General features: G+C 40.2%; 1 protein-coding gene across 2 annotated transcripts in view; it reads right to left on the reverse strand.

The window, feature by feature from the left end:
- The window catches only part of LOC110525897 (netrin receptor UNC5D), a 216,210-nt gene that overhangs the window by 65,096 nt on the left and 135,692 nt on the right, over positions 1 to 15,422 (reverse strand). For both annotated transcript variants that reach the window (XM_021606393.3, XM_021606391.3), the window contains exon 2: positions 4,003 to 4,218. In XM_021606393.3, coding sequence (XP_021462068.3) covers positions 4,003 to 4,218 — 216 coding nt within the window. The remainder of the gene's footprint in view (positions 1 to 4,002; positions 4,219 to 15,422) is intronic.

A 15,422-nucleotide genomic window follows, 5' to 3' on the forward strand; every position in this document is an offset into this window, starting at 1 on the left:
GGCCATTTTGTCAGCAGTTTTATGGCTTGGGGGTAGAAGCTGTTAAGGAGCCTTTTGGTCCTAGACTTGGCACTCTGGTACCGCTTGATGGGCGGAGAAAACAGTAGAGGAAACAGTTAATAACTTGGGTGACGAGTCTTTAGCAATTTTTGGGGCTTTCCTCTGACACCGCCTAGTATATAGGACCTGAATGTGGCAGGAAGATTGGCCCCAGTGATGTACTGGGTCGTACACACTACCCTCTGTTGTGCCTTACGGTCAGATGCCGAGCAGTTACCATACCAGGCGGTGATGTAACCTGTCAGGATGCTCTCGATGGTTCAGCTGTAGAACCTTTTGAGGACCTGGGGACCCATGCCAAATCTTTTCAGTCTCCTGAGTGGGAAAAAGTGTTGTCGGGTCCTCTTTACGACTGTCTTGGTGTGTTTAGACCATGCATGATAGTTCGTTGGTGATGAGGACACCAAGAAACTTTAAACTCTCGACCCGCTCCTCTACAGCTCCGTCGATATTAATGAGGGCCTGTTCGGCCCGCCTTTTCCTGTAGTCCATGATCAGCTCCTATGTCTTTCTCACATTGATGGAGAGGTGGTTGTCCTGGAACCACACTGCCAGATCTCTGACCTCCTCCCTATAGGCTGTCTCATCGTTGTCAGTGATCAGGCCTACCACCACCATGAACTCAGCAATCTTAATGATGGTGTTGGAGTCGTATTTGGGAGTACAGGAGGGGACTGAGCACACACCTCTGAGGGGCCCCAGGGTTGAGGTTCAGCGTAACAGACGTGTTGTTAACTACCCTTACCACCTGGGGGTGGCCCGTCAGGAAGTCCAGGATCCAGTTGCAGAGGGAGGTGTTTAGTCTCAGGGTCCTTAGCTTAGTGATGAGGTTTGTGGGCACTATGGTGTTGAACGCTGAGTTGTAGTCAATGAACAGCATTCTCACATAGGTGTTCCTTTTGTCCAGGTGGGAAAGGATAATGTGGAGTGCGATTGAGATTGTGTCATCTGTGGATCTGTTGGAGCGGTATGAGAATTGGAGTGGGTCCGGGGAGGATGCTGTTGATGTGAGCTATGACCAGCATTTAAAAGCACTTTATGACTACCACTACTACGTGAGTGCTACGGGGCGGTAATCATTTAGGCAGGTTACCTTCGCTTCCTTGGGCACAGGGACTCTGGCGGTCTGCTTGAAACATGTAGGTATTAGACAGACTCGTTCTGGGAGAGGTTGAAAATGTCAGTGAAGACGCTTGCCAGTTGATCCGTGCATGCTTTGAGTACACATCCTGGTAATCCGTTTGGCTCCGCGGCTTTGTGAATGTTAACCCGTTTAAAGGTCTTGCTCACATTGGCTACTGAGAGCGTTATCACACAGTCGTCCAGAACAGCTGGTGCTCTCATGCATGCTTCAGTGCTGCTTGCCTTGAAGCGAGCAATAAAGGCATTTAGCTCATTTGGCAGGCTCACGTCACAGGGCAGCTCACGGCTGGGTTTCCATTTGTACAGTGGTTGCTCAACTAAAAGTTTTGCGATTATGCTGCGGAACTTACAGGTAATTTGTGGTTTAGTACGGTACCCTGCGTCACTACTTCAATGTTTCAGACCAGCGCAAAGGGGAGTTAGAGCACTGATTATGCTTTTGGGTCCAAGGTGCTACTGCGTCTCTAACTGACAATGAATGGGCGACATAAACCAAATAGAAACTGATAATTGTGCACGACTTCAAAATTGAATTTCAATGAACTGAATGATGAGGATGAAGAAAGTGATTCAATTTAGAACAATGGTGTAAGAATTGCTATTCCTCTGTCCTGCCCGCACACACCCGGAATTATTATTATTTTTTTGTTACAACTTGACAGTATTACCTACTAAAACTGTTGTTACACTAAGGTTTTTATTCTAAGAGAAACTTAGACTACAATTAGGGTGTGGAAATGTTAGGATTATTTTGCTCTTACTGTAGTACTGTAGCCTACTCCCGACCGGTCACGTTCCACAGTGACCGAGTGGCACAGTGGTCTAAAACACTGCATCGCAGCGCAAACGGAGTTGCTACGGATGCTGGTTCAATACCTGTACCAGCCACTACCGAGAGACCTATGAGGTGACGGTAGGCTTCTGGTTTCTCTCCCTCTAAAAACAGAAATAAATCATTCTGAATAACAAACTGGCTTTATTTACAAATTAGTAACAATGTCTCACCCCATGCTCAAGAATGGTCTTTTTCTCGTTCACTTTAGGTTATTTGAAAACAAAATAATCTCCAAAATATCCTTATTTTTTTAAACAACCCAAAGAAATTTGGTTGTAATTTCAGTTCCACCAGAAATAACAGAACAAATAATACAACAAATTTTGTGGTTGAACTCAAATATACTGATTGATAAAAAAAACTGTACTATATTTTACGTTATTCCTTAAATTAATAGAGATCCTGATCATGGTGCTACAGTACGTTGTTACAGCATAATCAAAGTGAGGACAATCGACAATCTGCTGTATGCTTATGGCCTATTGTAAGCTGAAATTCACATCTTTCCAGTACTCCTCACACCGCTCCAAACTCCACCCTTAACACAGTTACCATTCAAAAACGAGCTGTTTATCAAAAAAAAAGACATTGCGACCAAAGAGAACAGATGAAATGGACATCATTTTCATCAAGCCAGCTTCTTTCTACGGTGCTACCCGTTCCAGGGTTAGGACCGTAACCATTTGAGGACTTGAAAATAGCCGGTGCTGAGAGGATCACCAAAACAAATGGTATTTCGGTTTCAGTGCATTTTCTTAAAACAAATTTATATAGCCTATCAACATGTAGGCATACTGTGTGATAAAATTTATCATTAAATAAAGTTTAAATAAAAAAATACAAATAGTTGTGTACTAAAACGTGAATGTGTTTTGCAGAGAATACCAACCATGCCGACAACCATCCGTGGAGATTAGTAGACAAAAGGCTGGACAATCCATGACTTCTGGTTGGGATTTGTATGTACGGTCACTGTGGGGATGACATCGTCGATGCACTTACTGATGAAGCCGATGACTGAGGTAATATACTCCTCACTGCCATTTGTATACATCTCTTTGTGTGGAGTAAAGGTGGTCTAGAGTTCTTTTTTCCTCGGGTTGCACATGTCACATGCTGGTAGGAATGAGGTAAAACGGATTTAAGTTTGCCTGCATTAAAGTCCCCGGCCACTAGGAGCGCTGCTTCTGGATGAGCATTTTCTTGTTTGCTTATGGCCTTGTACAGCTTGAGTGCGGGCTTAGTACCAGCCTAGGTTTGTAGTGGTAAATAGACAGGCACGAATAATATGGATGAGAACTCTCTTGGTAAATAGTGTGGTCTACAGCTTATCATAAGGTTCTCTACCTCAGGCAAGCACTTACTTACCAGGCGTAGCTTCTCTGCCCTGCCGGTGCATGGAAAATACAGCCAGCTCTATATTATCCGTGTTGTCGTTCAGATACATAAGATATTACAGTTTTTAATGTCCCTTTGGTAGTACAATCTTGATCAAGGGTCATCCATTTTATTTTCCAATGATTGCACGTTGGCCAATAGAACGGATGGTAGTTGAGGTTTACTCACTCGCCAACATATTCTCAGAAGGCAGCCTGACCTCCTCCCCCTTTTTCTCCTTCTTTTCTTCACGCAAATGACGGCGATTTGGGCCAGTTCCCGAGAAACCAGTATATCCTTCATGTCAGACTCATTTAAGAAAAAATATTCTTCCAGTTCGTGTTGAGTAATCACTGTTCTGATGTCCAGAAGTTATTTTCAGGCATAAGAGATGGTAGCAGCAACATTATGTACAAAATAAGTAAAAAAATAAGTTACAAACAATGCAAAAAAACAAACAAAATAGCACAGTTGGTTAGGATCATGTAAAATGTCAGCCATCCCCTCAGGCGCCATTCTACACAACTCCAAACATCCGTTGTAGGATTTGAATAACCTTGGATTATAGGATCTCTATGGTTTCTTACCAGTGTTCTGATCCATGTACTCCCGGGACACATGTTCATTCTGGTGCACCCATTCTCCATTGCACTTGAAGAAGATCTGCAAGGCAGGCACAGCCCGACACAGCAGCTTGATTGGGTTGCTTTTGATTATGTAGGAATCTTCTGGTTCCTTCAGGAAGTGAGGCAGGGTACCTGGGACTGATGGTAGGGAGTCTGGCAGGATGTCACCTGTGGCGCCTGCAAAGAGAGAGACTAGTTAATTCAATCAATCAATTACATGTATTTCATAAAGTCCTTTTTACATCAGCACAGCAGTTGTCACAAAGTGCTTTACAGATACAGCAGATACCCAGCCTAAATTCCCAAAGAGAAAGCAAAGCAGTGTTCTTCTGGGTGACAATGACAGACATTCAAAACAAAACCCAGGAAAAAGAGCTGATAGATATGTTACGAAGATTTTAAAGCTACATCATGTAACTTTTTCTTTGTCTAAAAGCTGTAAGTTGCTAGTTGTCATTCAATGTGATTCAACAGTAACAATTTAGCGCCTGCAGCCTACCTGAAAACCCCTGTATTTGATTTGGCTGTTGGTTTGGACTTTCCTGACAGATTTAGTACTGCGCACAATGAATGACAAGTTTCCGCCACAAGCTCATTGGGTCAGACTGAGAAGATCTCAATTGCATACTACTAGCATCCTCTCGCCTCGTCTCCTTCTCAAAACCCATTGGATGAGAAAGCCAAAAGGATGAGAAAGGCAAAACTCACCAACGGGTTTTGAGAAGGAAATGAGAAGAAAGGACGAGAGTATCATTCAATTTAGAATCTCAAATGGATGCATATCCACACTTCGCTAGCGAAGAGATATGGCAGATGCGGGGAGCAAACAACATGTCCCAGCATCTCCTCCATATAACCCAAAGAAACTTAAAAGGGAAAATAAATAATTAAGACAATTGCTCATTCATGATTCTATGCTATGGTTCGTGCAGATACCCAAGGGTTTGCAATGTTCAGTAATGAGACTGATGAGGTAAAATTCCTTAATAAGCGACTGTTTTGATAAGATATGAAAATATAGGAATTCAGGAAATTAATTAATTAACTCAGGAAATAAAGACTTTTAAAAAATGTCCTGTGGTGCCCCAACTTCCTAGTTAATTAAAGTTACATGATTAGTTTAATCGCGTAATTAAATTACACAGAGAATTGATTTGATAATATACAGTCTTCACATTTAACAAAACTAGCTAAGGGATTGAAAACCAACCAAGAGACTGTTCTGCTGAAAAGAAATAGCTAGCCAGCTAATAAATATTTCTAGATATAAAGTAATATGTTGCTTTTGCTATTTAGTTGTAAATATGTATGCAAGTGGGCTCCTGAGTGGCGAAACGGTCTAAGGCACTACATCTCAGAGCTAGAGGTGTCACTACAGACCCTTGTTTGATTCCAGGCTGTATCACAACCCGCCGTGATTGGGAGTCCCATGGGGAAGCACACAATTGGCCGAGCGTCGTCCGGGTTAGGGTTTGACTGGGGTAGGCCGTCAATGTAAATAAGAATATATTCTTAACTGACTTGCCTTGTCAAATAAAGGTTAAATACATGTTTTCAAAATTAAAAAAGTGCTATAGCTACTATGGATTACTTGTTTTCAAGCCATGTTAGCAGCTAGCTAGCTAGTGACTGCATCATTGGTTTATTTAAATTAGTATAAAATGTTGCTTTGCTATTTAGTTTTAATAAACTATGACTATATGTATTAATTTGTTATATTTCTTATTTCTGTGGTCTGAATAGTTAGCTAGTGAACTTTACTTCTCTTCACACTACTGTACTGGCACGGAATAGCCGTAATGGCAAAAAAGCTCTATTTAGAAAATATATATAAACAAAAATATTGCTTCTATTTCAGTTATGAAAGGGATCAATCGATATCAATACCTACCAAGCGTTGTGTGTTTCCAACCCCACCATTGTCAAGTATTGGAGCAGAAGTAAAAATGTATCATTGTATTTCCCCTAGCTGGCCAAGAATTGATCTATTAATAAAGTGTACATCTTCCAATAATAGGCATACAGTGGGGCAAAAAAGTATTATTATTTGCCACCAATTGTGCAAGTTCTCCACTTAAAAAGATGAGAGGCCTGTGATTTTCATCATAGGTACACTTCAACTATGACAGACAAAATGAGAAAAAAAATCCAGAAAATCACATTGTAGGATTTTTTATGAATTTATTTGCAGATTATGGTGGAAAATAAGTATTTGGTCACCTACAAACAAGCCAGATTTATGGCTCTCACAGACCTGTAACTTCTTCTTTAACCTGTTGAGTCTATAGGGGCGCTATTTCATTATTGGATAAAAAAAAACGTGCCCGTTTTAAGCGCAATATTTTGTCATGAAAAGATGCTCGACTATGCATATAATTGACAGCTTTGGAAAGAAAACAGTCTAACGTTTCCAAAACTGCAAAGATATTATCTGTGAGTGCCACAGAACTCATGCTACAGGCGAAACCAAGATGAAACTTCAAACAGGAAATGAGCAGAATTTCTGAAGCTGTTTTCCAATGTCTTCTTACATGGCTGTGAATGCGGCAGGAACGAGCCTGTGCTTTCTGTCGTTTCTTCAAGATGTCTGCAGCATTGTGACGTATTTGTAGGCATATCATTGGAAGATTGGCCATAAGAGACTACATTTTCCAGGGGTCCGCCCGGTGTCCTTTGTCTAAATTGGTGCGTAATCTTCAGTTGCGGTCATTTTCTCCTGTGATTCAGAACAGAAAGCACACTTCCACGAAGGATATATCATCGAAGAGATATGTGAAAAACACCTTGAGGATTGGTTCTAAACAACGTTTGCCATGTTTCAGTCGATATTATGGAGTTAATTTGGAAAAAAGTTTGGCGTATTGATGACTGGATTTTCGTTTTTTTTTGGTAGCCAAACGTGACGCACCAAACGGAGCGATTTCTGCTAAACAAATAATCTTTCAGGAAAAACTGAACATTTGCTATCTAACAGAGTCTCCTCATTGAAAACATCTGAAGTTCTTCAAAGGTAAATTATTTTATTTTAATGCTTTTATGGTTTTTGTGAAAATGTTGCCTGCTAAATGCTAACGCTAAATGCTATGCTAGCTAGCTACTGTTACACAAATGATTGTTTTCCTATGGTTGAGAAGCATATTTTGAAAATCTGAGATGACAGTGTTGTTAACAAAAGGCTAAGCTTGAGAGCTAGCATATTTATTTCATTTCATTTGCGATTTTCATGAATAGTTAAAGTTGCGTTATGGTAATGAGCTTGAGCCTGTATTCACGATCCCGGATCCGGGATGGCTAAGTGCAACTGGTTGAGGCTCCTCTGTCCTCCACTCGTTACCTGTATTAATGGCACCTGTTTGAACTTGTTACTTTGAGAATGCGGAGGGCAACAAGATCTACAGTGCCTAGCAAAAGCATTCATCCCCTTGCTGTTTTTCCTATTTAAATATAGTTTAACCTTTCTGATCTCCCCATCCCGGATCCGGGATCGTGAATACAGACTCAAGCTCATTACCATAACGCAACGTTAACTATTCATGAAAATCGCAAATGAAATGAAATAAATATGCTAGCTCTCAAGCTTAGCCTTTTGTTAACAACACTGTCATCTCAGATTTTCAAAATATGCTTCTCAACCATTGCAAAACAAGCATATGTGTAACAGTATTGATGGCTAACGTAGCATTTAGCATTAGCATTCAGCTGGCAACATTTACACAAAAAAACTGAAAAGCATTCAAATAAAATCATTTACCTTTGAAGAACTTCAGATGTTTTCAATGAGGAGACTCTCAGATAGCAAATGTTCAGTTTTTCCTGAAAGATTATTTGTTTAGGACAAATCGCTCCGTTTTCTGCGTCACGTTTAGCTATGTAACCCCTGTATCCAGGATTGTGTAAATCTATCAGCAAGCTCATTAGCATAACACAACGTTAACTATTTATGAAACTCGCAAATGAAATGAAATAAATATGCCATCTCTCAAGCTTAGCCTTTTGTAAACAACACTGTCATCTCAGATTTTCAAAATATGCTTCTCAACCATAGGAAAACAATCATTTGTGTAAAAGTAGCTAGCTAGCGTTAGCATTTAGCGTTAGCATTTAGCGTTAGCATTAGCGTTAGCATCCAGCACGCAACATTAACAAAAACATAAAAGCCTTCAAATAAAATAATTTACCTTTGAAGAACTTCTGATGTTTTCAATGAGGATACTCTCAGTTAGATAGCAAATGCTCAGTTTTTCCAAAAAGATTCCTTGTGTATTAGAAATAGCTCCGTTTTATACATCACAACTTTTTTCCAAATTAACTCCATAATATCGACTGAAAACATGGCAAACGTTGTTTAGAATCAATCATCAAGGTGTTTTTCACATATCTCTTCATTGATACATCGTTCTTGGACACATGCTTTCTCCCCTGAATCAAATGGTAAAGTAGAAGCAGCTGGCAATTGCGCACCGAATTCGACGCAGGACACCAGGCGGACACTTGGAAAATGTAGTCTCTTATGGTCAATCTTCCAATGATATGCCTACAAATACGTCACAATGCTGCTAAGACCTTGGGCGAACGACAGAAAGTGTAGGCTCATTCCTTGCGCAATCACAGCCATATAAGGAGACAATGGAAAACAGAGCTTCAAAAATTCTGCTAATTCCTGGTTGATGCATCATCTTGGTTTCGCCTGTAGAATGAGTTCTGGGGCACTTACAGACAAAATCTTTGCAGATTCTGAAACTTCAGAGTGTTTTCTTTCCAAAACTGTCAAGAATATGCATAGTCGAGCATCTTTTCGTGACAAAATATCGCGTTTAAAACGGGAACGTTTTTTATCCAAAAATGAAATAGCGCCCCTAGAGCTCTAACAGGTTAAATGGATTTGGATTTCATGTAATGGACATACACAAAATAGTCCAAATTGGTGAAGTGAGATGAAAAAAAATTGTTTCAAAAAATTCTAAAAATAAAAACTGAAAAGTGGTGCATGCATATGTATTCATCCCCTTTGCTACGAAGCCCCTAAATAAGATCTGCAACACCACTAAGCAAGCGGCAAGCTCTCCAAACAGGTCAGGGACAAAGTTGTGGAGAAGAACAGATAACGGTTGGGTTATAAAAAAATATCAGAAACTTTGAACATCCCACTGAGCACCATTAAATCCATTATTGAAAAATGGAAAGAATATGGCACCACAACAAACCTTCCAATAGAGGGCCGCCCACCAAAACACACAGACCAGACAAGGAGGGCATTAATCAGAGAGGCAGCAAAGAGACCAAAGATAACCCTGAAGGAGCTGCAAAGTTCCACAGTGGAGATTGGAGTATCTGTCCATAGGACCACTTTAAGCCGTGCACTCCATAGAGCTGGGATTTACGGAAGAGTAGCCAGAAAAAAGCCATTGCTAAAAGAAAACAATGAGCAAACACGTTTGGTGTTCACCAAAAGGCATGTGGGAGACTCCCCAAACATATGGAAGAAGGTACTCTGGTACCATCCCATGATGCTGCCACCATCATGCTGTGGGGATGTTTTTCCATCGGCAGGGACTGAGAAACTGATCAGAATCGAATGATTGATGGATGCACTAAACACAGGGAAATTCTTGAGGGAAACCTGTTTTAGTCTTCCAGAGATTTGAGACTGGGATGGAGGTTCACCTTCCAGCAGGACAATGATCCTAAGCATACTGCTAAAGCAACACTCGAGTGGTTAAAGGGGAAGGGGAATATTTAAATGTCTTGGAATGGCCTAGTCAAAGCCCTGACCTCAATCCAATTGAGAATCTGTGGTATGACTTAAAGATTGCTGTACACCAGCGAAACCCATCCAACTTGAAGGAGCTGGAGCAGTTTTGCTTTGAAGAATGGGCTTGGCAATTATATGTGCCAAGCTTATAGAGACGTATCCTAAGAGACTTGCAGCTGTAATTGCTGCGAAAGGTGGCTCAAACAAGTATTGACTTTGGGGGGGGGGGGTGAATAGTTATGCACGCTCAAGTTCTGTTTTTTGTATTATTTCTTGTTTGTTTCAAAATAAAATAAAAATTGCATCTTTAAAGTGGTAGGCTTGTTGTGTAAATCAAATGATACAACCCCCCCCACATATATTTTAATTACAGGTTGTAAGGCAACAAAAGGAAAAATGCCAAGGGGGGTGAATAATTTCGCAAGCCACTCTAAGTGTTAGTTGTCCTCTAGGTTGTGAAAAAGATTTGTATATGTCAAATGAAAAAAAATGTCCTGTTATTATTTTCAACAGATGTCAATGCTTCAGTTCTGCACTAAAACTAATTACATTCAATAGACATAATATTTTATGATTATTCTGTCTTTCAGCTATTTAAGAAGTCTGCATAAGAAGACTCCCTGAAGTGCCACCAACAACAGCTGAGCTGCTACAACTTTGAGGACACGTTTCCACGCAACACAGGATGCGGTTAGCAAACCTTTGAGAGGGGAAGGACCTGAGCTTTCCCTATTGTTGTCAGATTTGGTGGCTCTCTGGAATTGTATAAACCTACAGAGTACTGTGAAATGTTGAAAGAGAGGGACTTACAACCAAACCTATAAATCATATAAAAATAAGGGAAGTTTGTGTGCACAACAAAAAAATATTTGTGCATTCTTTATCTAGCATTTCGGCATCGTTGTACTTTTGGAATTGTTTTAGATTCATTTACAAAAATGCACTTTCTTCCTGGATATCTACGATCCTGAAGGTTTCCTACAAGAGGGTAGGTCTGCAGGAAGGTGGATGGACTACCCGGTTGCAAATACTGTAAAAAAAACAAGTCGGTCCGATTAGACAGATCAGGTCAAATAAAGGTTTATTAGGGAGATAAGCAAGAATACAAGGTAGTAGCTGTAACTTCAATAACAAAAGCACAGTGTGAGGAAACAATTAGGATAAAGTACTGAACTGATATCACCCTAACCATGAAAAAAATCACTAAGAAAACGACTTACAAAGTAGTTGCATATGCCAAGCATAGATGCCTAGTAGATGGCATCTGAAGAATAAAGTACAATGTAGTCTTGGAAAGTGTAAAACTTATGTAAACAGACTTAGTAATAAATAAATAGAATAGTGCAGTGGTGAAATGGCAGCAGTCGTGTGTTGTAAAGTGCAGGAGTCTAGATTGAAGAATTTAGCAGTCTGTGCAGTCATCTTAGCAGCCCTCAAGGTCTTCCTCTGCAATTCTTTCTGAAGCCTTGCCTGTGCCCCCTCCTCTAGCTAGACTCTTCAAACCTGGAATCCTTCAGACAAAACACATGAACAACACTGTTAGGAAGTGGTAATGATTGAATGTGTTGTCTATGATTAGGCTACATCATATTAATACCAATTTCCTTTGGTTTGATAAACATTTACTGCCGCTTGTCATTATCATAAATTACTATTTGAAGAAAAAAAAAACGAGTTTATTAGCTTGCAAGTAGATAGATAGCTAGCTAAGGACTACCATAATTCTGAGAATGTTGGGCAATACCCAGTACAGTAGTATTGTCAGAAGAACAAAGGATTACCGATGCATGCTAAAGCCAAAGTTATGTTCTGTAAATGCAGAGCTATGAGAGTCAAAATGCATTATTTTGCACAGCTTTTTCCACATGTTTGATAGCTATCAAATTGACCAAGTTAGCTTGCTAGCTAACGTCAGAGTGTGATCTAATATTTTAAGGGACACTATAGCTATAATGTTATTGCATGTCTCCAACATAATCTTTTTTTTTTTAAAGATAATTCTACCCAGTGTATCACGTTTTCACCTGTTCTCAAGACATTGCAAAATGTAAATGATGAATCTTATTTTTTTTAAACTGTTTCCATAGCTGTTATCTATCGCATCCACTTTCAGTCCCGAATCTCCACCAGCCTCAGAGCGGATGCTGATGTACTGGATTTACCCAGGTCAGTGGTCACCAACTGGCTGAACTCCAAGGCATTCATAATCTGTCTCCAAACATTTCTCGTAAAAACCCAACAATAAAACTTTGCGTTCCTACTTTTTTTATTTGTCTCCCGCTGTTGGCGGTAGGTGCACAGCTGCCCTGCACGCCGGGAAGGCAAAGTGTTCCCATCTTGAACCATTTTATGTGTTTGAAAGTACAAATTCTGCCTTTCCGGCAGGCCCAGAGAGCAAATCAAGTGTACTATAGACCTACTACTGACCAATCAGATGGTTCAGATTACCGTGTCTGTAGGTGTAAAAGAAAGTTACAGCAAAGTTGATACTGTGAGATTTCTAAACTTTTAAAACCATGACTAGATATTCAACAAATACAGCAAAGAGCTGTTGTTTTTATGAGGGAGTTCATGTAAAAAAAAATACCCAGCACTGTCAACACTTTTTATTCAACACTTATATAAGCCATAAAATGTGCGTTCTCCCTACTTCCACTCGTGGTGTGGTACAACCAGCACCGCAGCAGCAATGAATGAGTAGGAAGTGTATCAATAGGCATGCATTATTATTAGTAGCTTGTTTTTTTACGTCGAGGAACATTTCACTTATTTTGGTCATTGGAGTAACAACATTAATTTGTGCATGAGACAAAAATAATGCGATGCGACTCGAGTTTCTACATCAGTTGGAAGACAATGTACCTTTTTGGTCAGTGTGAGCGCAGGAAAGGGAGAGGGGAGGGACGTTGAGAGGGGGACCCGCAGTCTGCTGCTCTCTCCCTCTGCTGAGATTGACCATCAGATGCATGCACCATCAGCCCAGTAAAATACAAAAATAACTAATTATTTAAAAATGTATGGCCACTCAGATGTGCGTCACAAGCAATACAACAACTGATCTACTGCCGGTGTGATCATGTAGCCTAGATAGAAAATGTTGGTCTGAAAAGAACAACCATGCATTGCCAGGGCAGTTCAAGCAAAGCCAATATGCAGTGATAATGTATTTGGCCTATAGCTTACTGCACAGACTTCATTGCTACAGTATAGTTTTAATAGGATAATGTTGCATAGGCGTACATTTTTTAAGTCATGTTAAAAAAAAATCAGAGATGTAGATATCGGTTGGCATTTTGACTCAAAGTGATCTCGACTCAGAAAAGATTGCCGACCACTGTACTACATCATCGATGAGAGAGTCATCTATGAAATTCTGGGAAATTGTTTTCAAATCTAGAAAAAAAAGCACCTGTACACACATAGCAGTGTAGCGTTAACTAACATTTTGAACTAAAATTAAGTCATTTTAACTACTCTACTAAGACGTGCCATAGAATGAAAATATGTTTGGAAAATGATATGCCTGGAAAATAATTAGTCCCAAAGATGTGACACTGGTCTATACTAAAAACAGACCTTTCACATTCTGAGGCACCTTTCACATACTTTGGATTCACTACTCTGCCCATGTCCATATTGAAAATCTGTCATTCCCCCACAGACAATGTTCACATTTCTCATTCATCATACGTAAACATAGTCAGGAACAATAAATAAGAATACATGGAGAACAATTCAAGCAATTCTCTTCCACATTAGTCGAAATCAGTCTCTTCAGGGTAATTTGCGGATGAATGAAATCAGAATAGACCACCAAACGCAGGCATTGGGCGAGGACTGATTACCAGCACTGTGACCGTTGAGCCTGAATGCATCTTATCTCTACCGCAAGCCCTCCTCTTTGTGCACAGAATGTCTTTGTGCAGATGCCCAATATGTCCCTACGTGAGCACACAATTCATACCAGGTTATTCTTTCAAGTCAGTTTGGCAAGCAGCTGAAACAGGTTTGCTTGCCATTGTGCGTTAGATTACCTCATCAATTTAACAGAGAGAGTGAGGAAACATTGATCTAACAAACAGGCTCAACAATACGAGATGGGATTATAGTTCAAGATAAGAGCTGGGATGAATCCCAAATGGCACCCTTTTGTATTCCCTTTATAGTGCACGACTTTTGACCAGAGACCTATGGGCTATAAAGGAAATAGGGTGTCATTTTGGATGCAGTCCTGGACTCTTCATATGAAGCCTCTAGTTCAGGGAGAGCCCTCTACATCACTCCTGGGCCCAGAACAATAAGGAGGAACAGGATGCCATCGCTGGGCTTCATCCCAGAATCGCTGGGCTCATCCCTCAATCCCATCAAGGACGATACAGCTAAGCTATTCAGAGCTGTAAAAGCCCATGAAAGCTATTATGCCCCACTATCAAATCCAATTCTGTCCACTGAAATCGAATCGTCCGGCCCCACTTTCCACCACCACCTCCCATGAATGTTGTTGTGTCTAATAGATACATGAATGAATGCACACATACTGTAGGATGTAGTACACTCACAAATGCAGTAAACACACAGACAATAGTGTAAACACAGCAAAACATCTGAGTACAGGACTCAATACACAAGGTCTTCTAGGGATTGAAACTTTCAGAAATGACCCTGGACTTTTGAAGATAGAATTGTGTTATGTCTTCTTACACAACATTCTTACGATTTGACGCACACAGTTTGCCAAGCCAATTCTATAGTTATTGCCTGTAGCCAGAAGGGCCTTGAGCACCAACTGCTTTTTTATGAAGTGAAAAATACATATTTGTAAGTTGCCGTTCTGACAAAGAAATGAATGAATTCCAGTAAGAGTAAATAAGGCAACAGTTAAACATGTGGGTGATTGGAAATGACGCAGACAATTACATAGATGGAATCTACAATCTATCTGCACTATTATGGCTGATATACACCCCAGTAAAACAACAAAAAAGTGGGAAAAAAGAAATGTCAATAGAAATCCGTTCCAACGAAACAAAATGCAGAGAGTTTGCAGTCTTTCCAGCTTCAGTTTGAAGTGATTGTGTAGGCTGTGTGGTTGGCTAACTCCTCTGAACAACATTGTGCCGACGAGAGAGCACATTTTCTATGAAAGGCGAAATTGCGCACTTAGAACACTTAGAATGAACGACTGGGTCACGTCCATAGCTACATAACAAAATGAATTAACGACTGAGTTGTGTCTCTGGCAACAAAACCGATAGAACTAACAACCAGCCGGCTTGCGTAGCAACCAATCTGTGTTGGGACTATATCTCGTGTAAGGATAAAATAGTATGAATACATTCATCAAAATAAAGGTTTTTAATTAAAATGTCAATCATTATTTGAATATGTTGGTAACCCAGGTTGCCTAGTGGTCAGAGTGTTGGACTTGTAACCAAAAGGTTGCAAGATCGAATCCCTGAGCTGACAAGGTAAAAATCTGTTGTTCTGCCCCTGAACAAGGCAGTAAACCCACTGTTCCAAGGCTGTATTGAAAATAATTTGTTCTTAACTGACTTGCCTAGTTAAATAAAAGGTAAAATAAATAATAGTGATGAATCTAGACTTAAACACCAGCTTCAAGGACATTAAG

The sequence above is a fragment of the Oncorhynchus mykiss genome, chromosome 6 (genome assembly GCF_057628025.1).
Source record: "Oncorhynchus mykiss isolate SJ-2025 chromosome 6, ASM5762802v1, whole genome shotgun sequence".
Taxonomy (NCBI): Eukaryota; Metazoa; Chordata; class Actinopteri; order Salmoniformes; family Salmonidae; genus Oncorhynchus; species Oncorhynchus mykiss.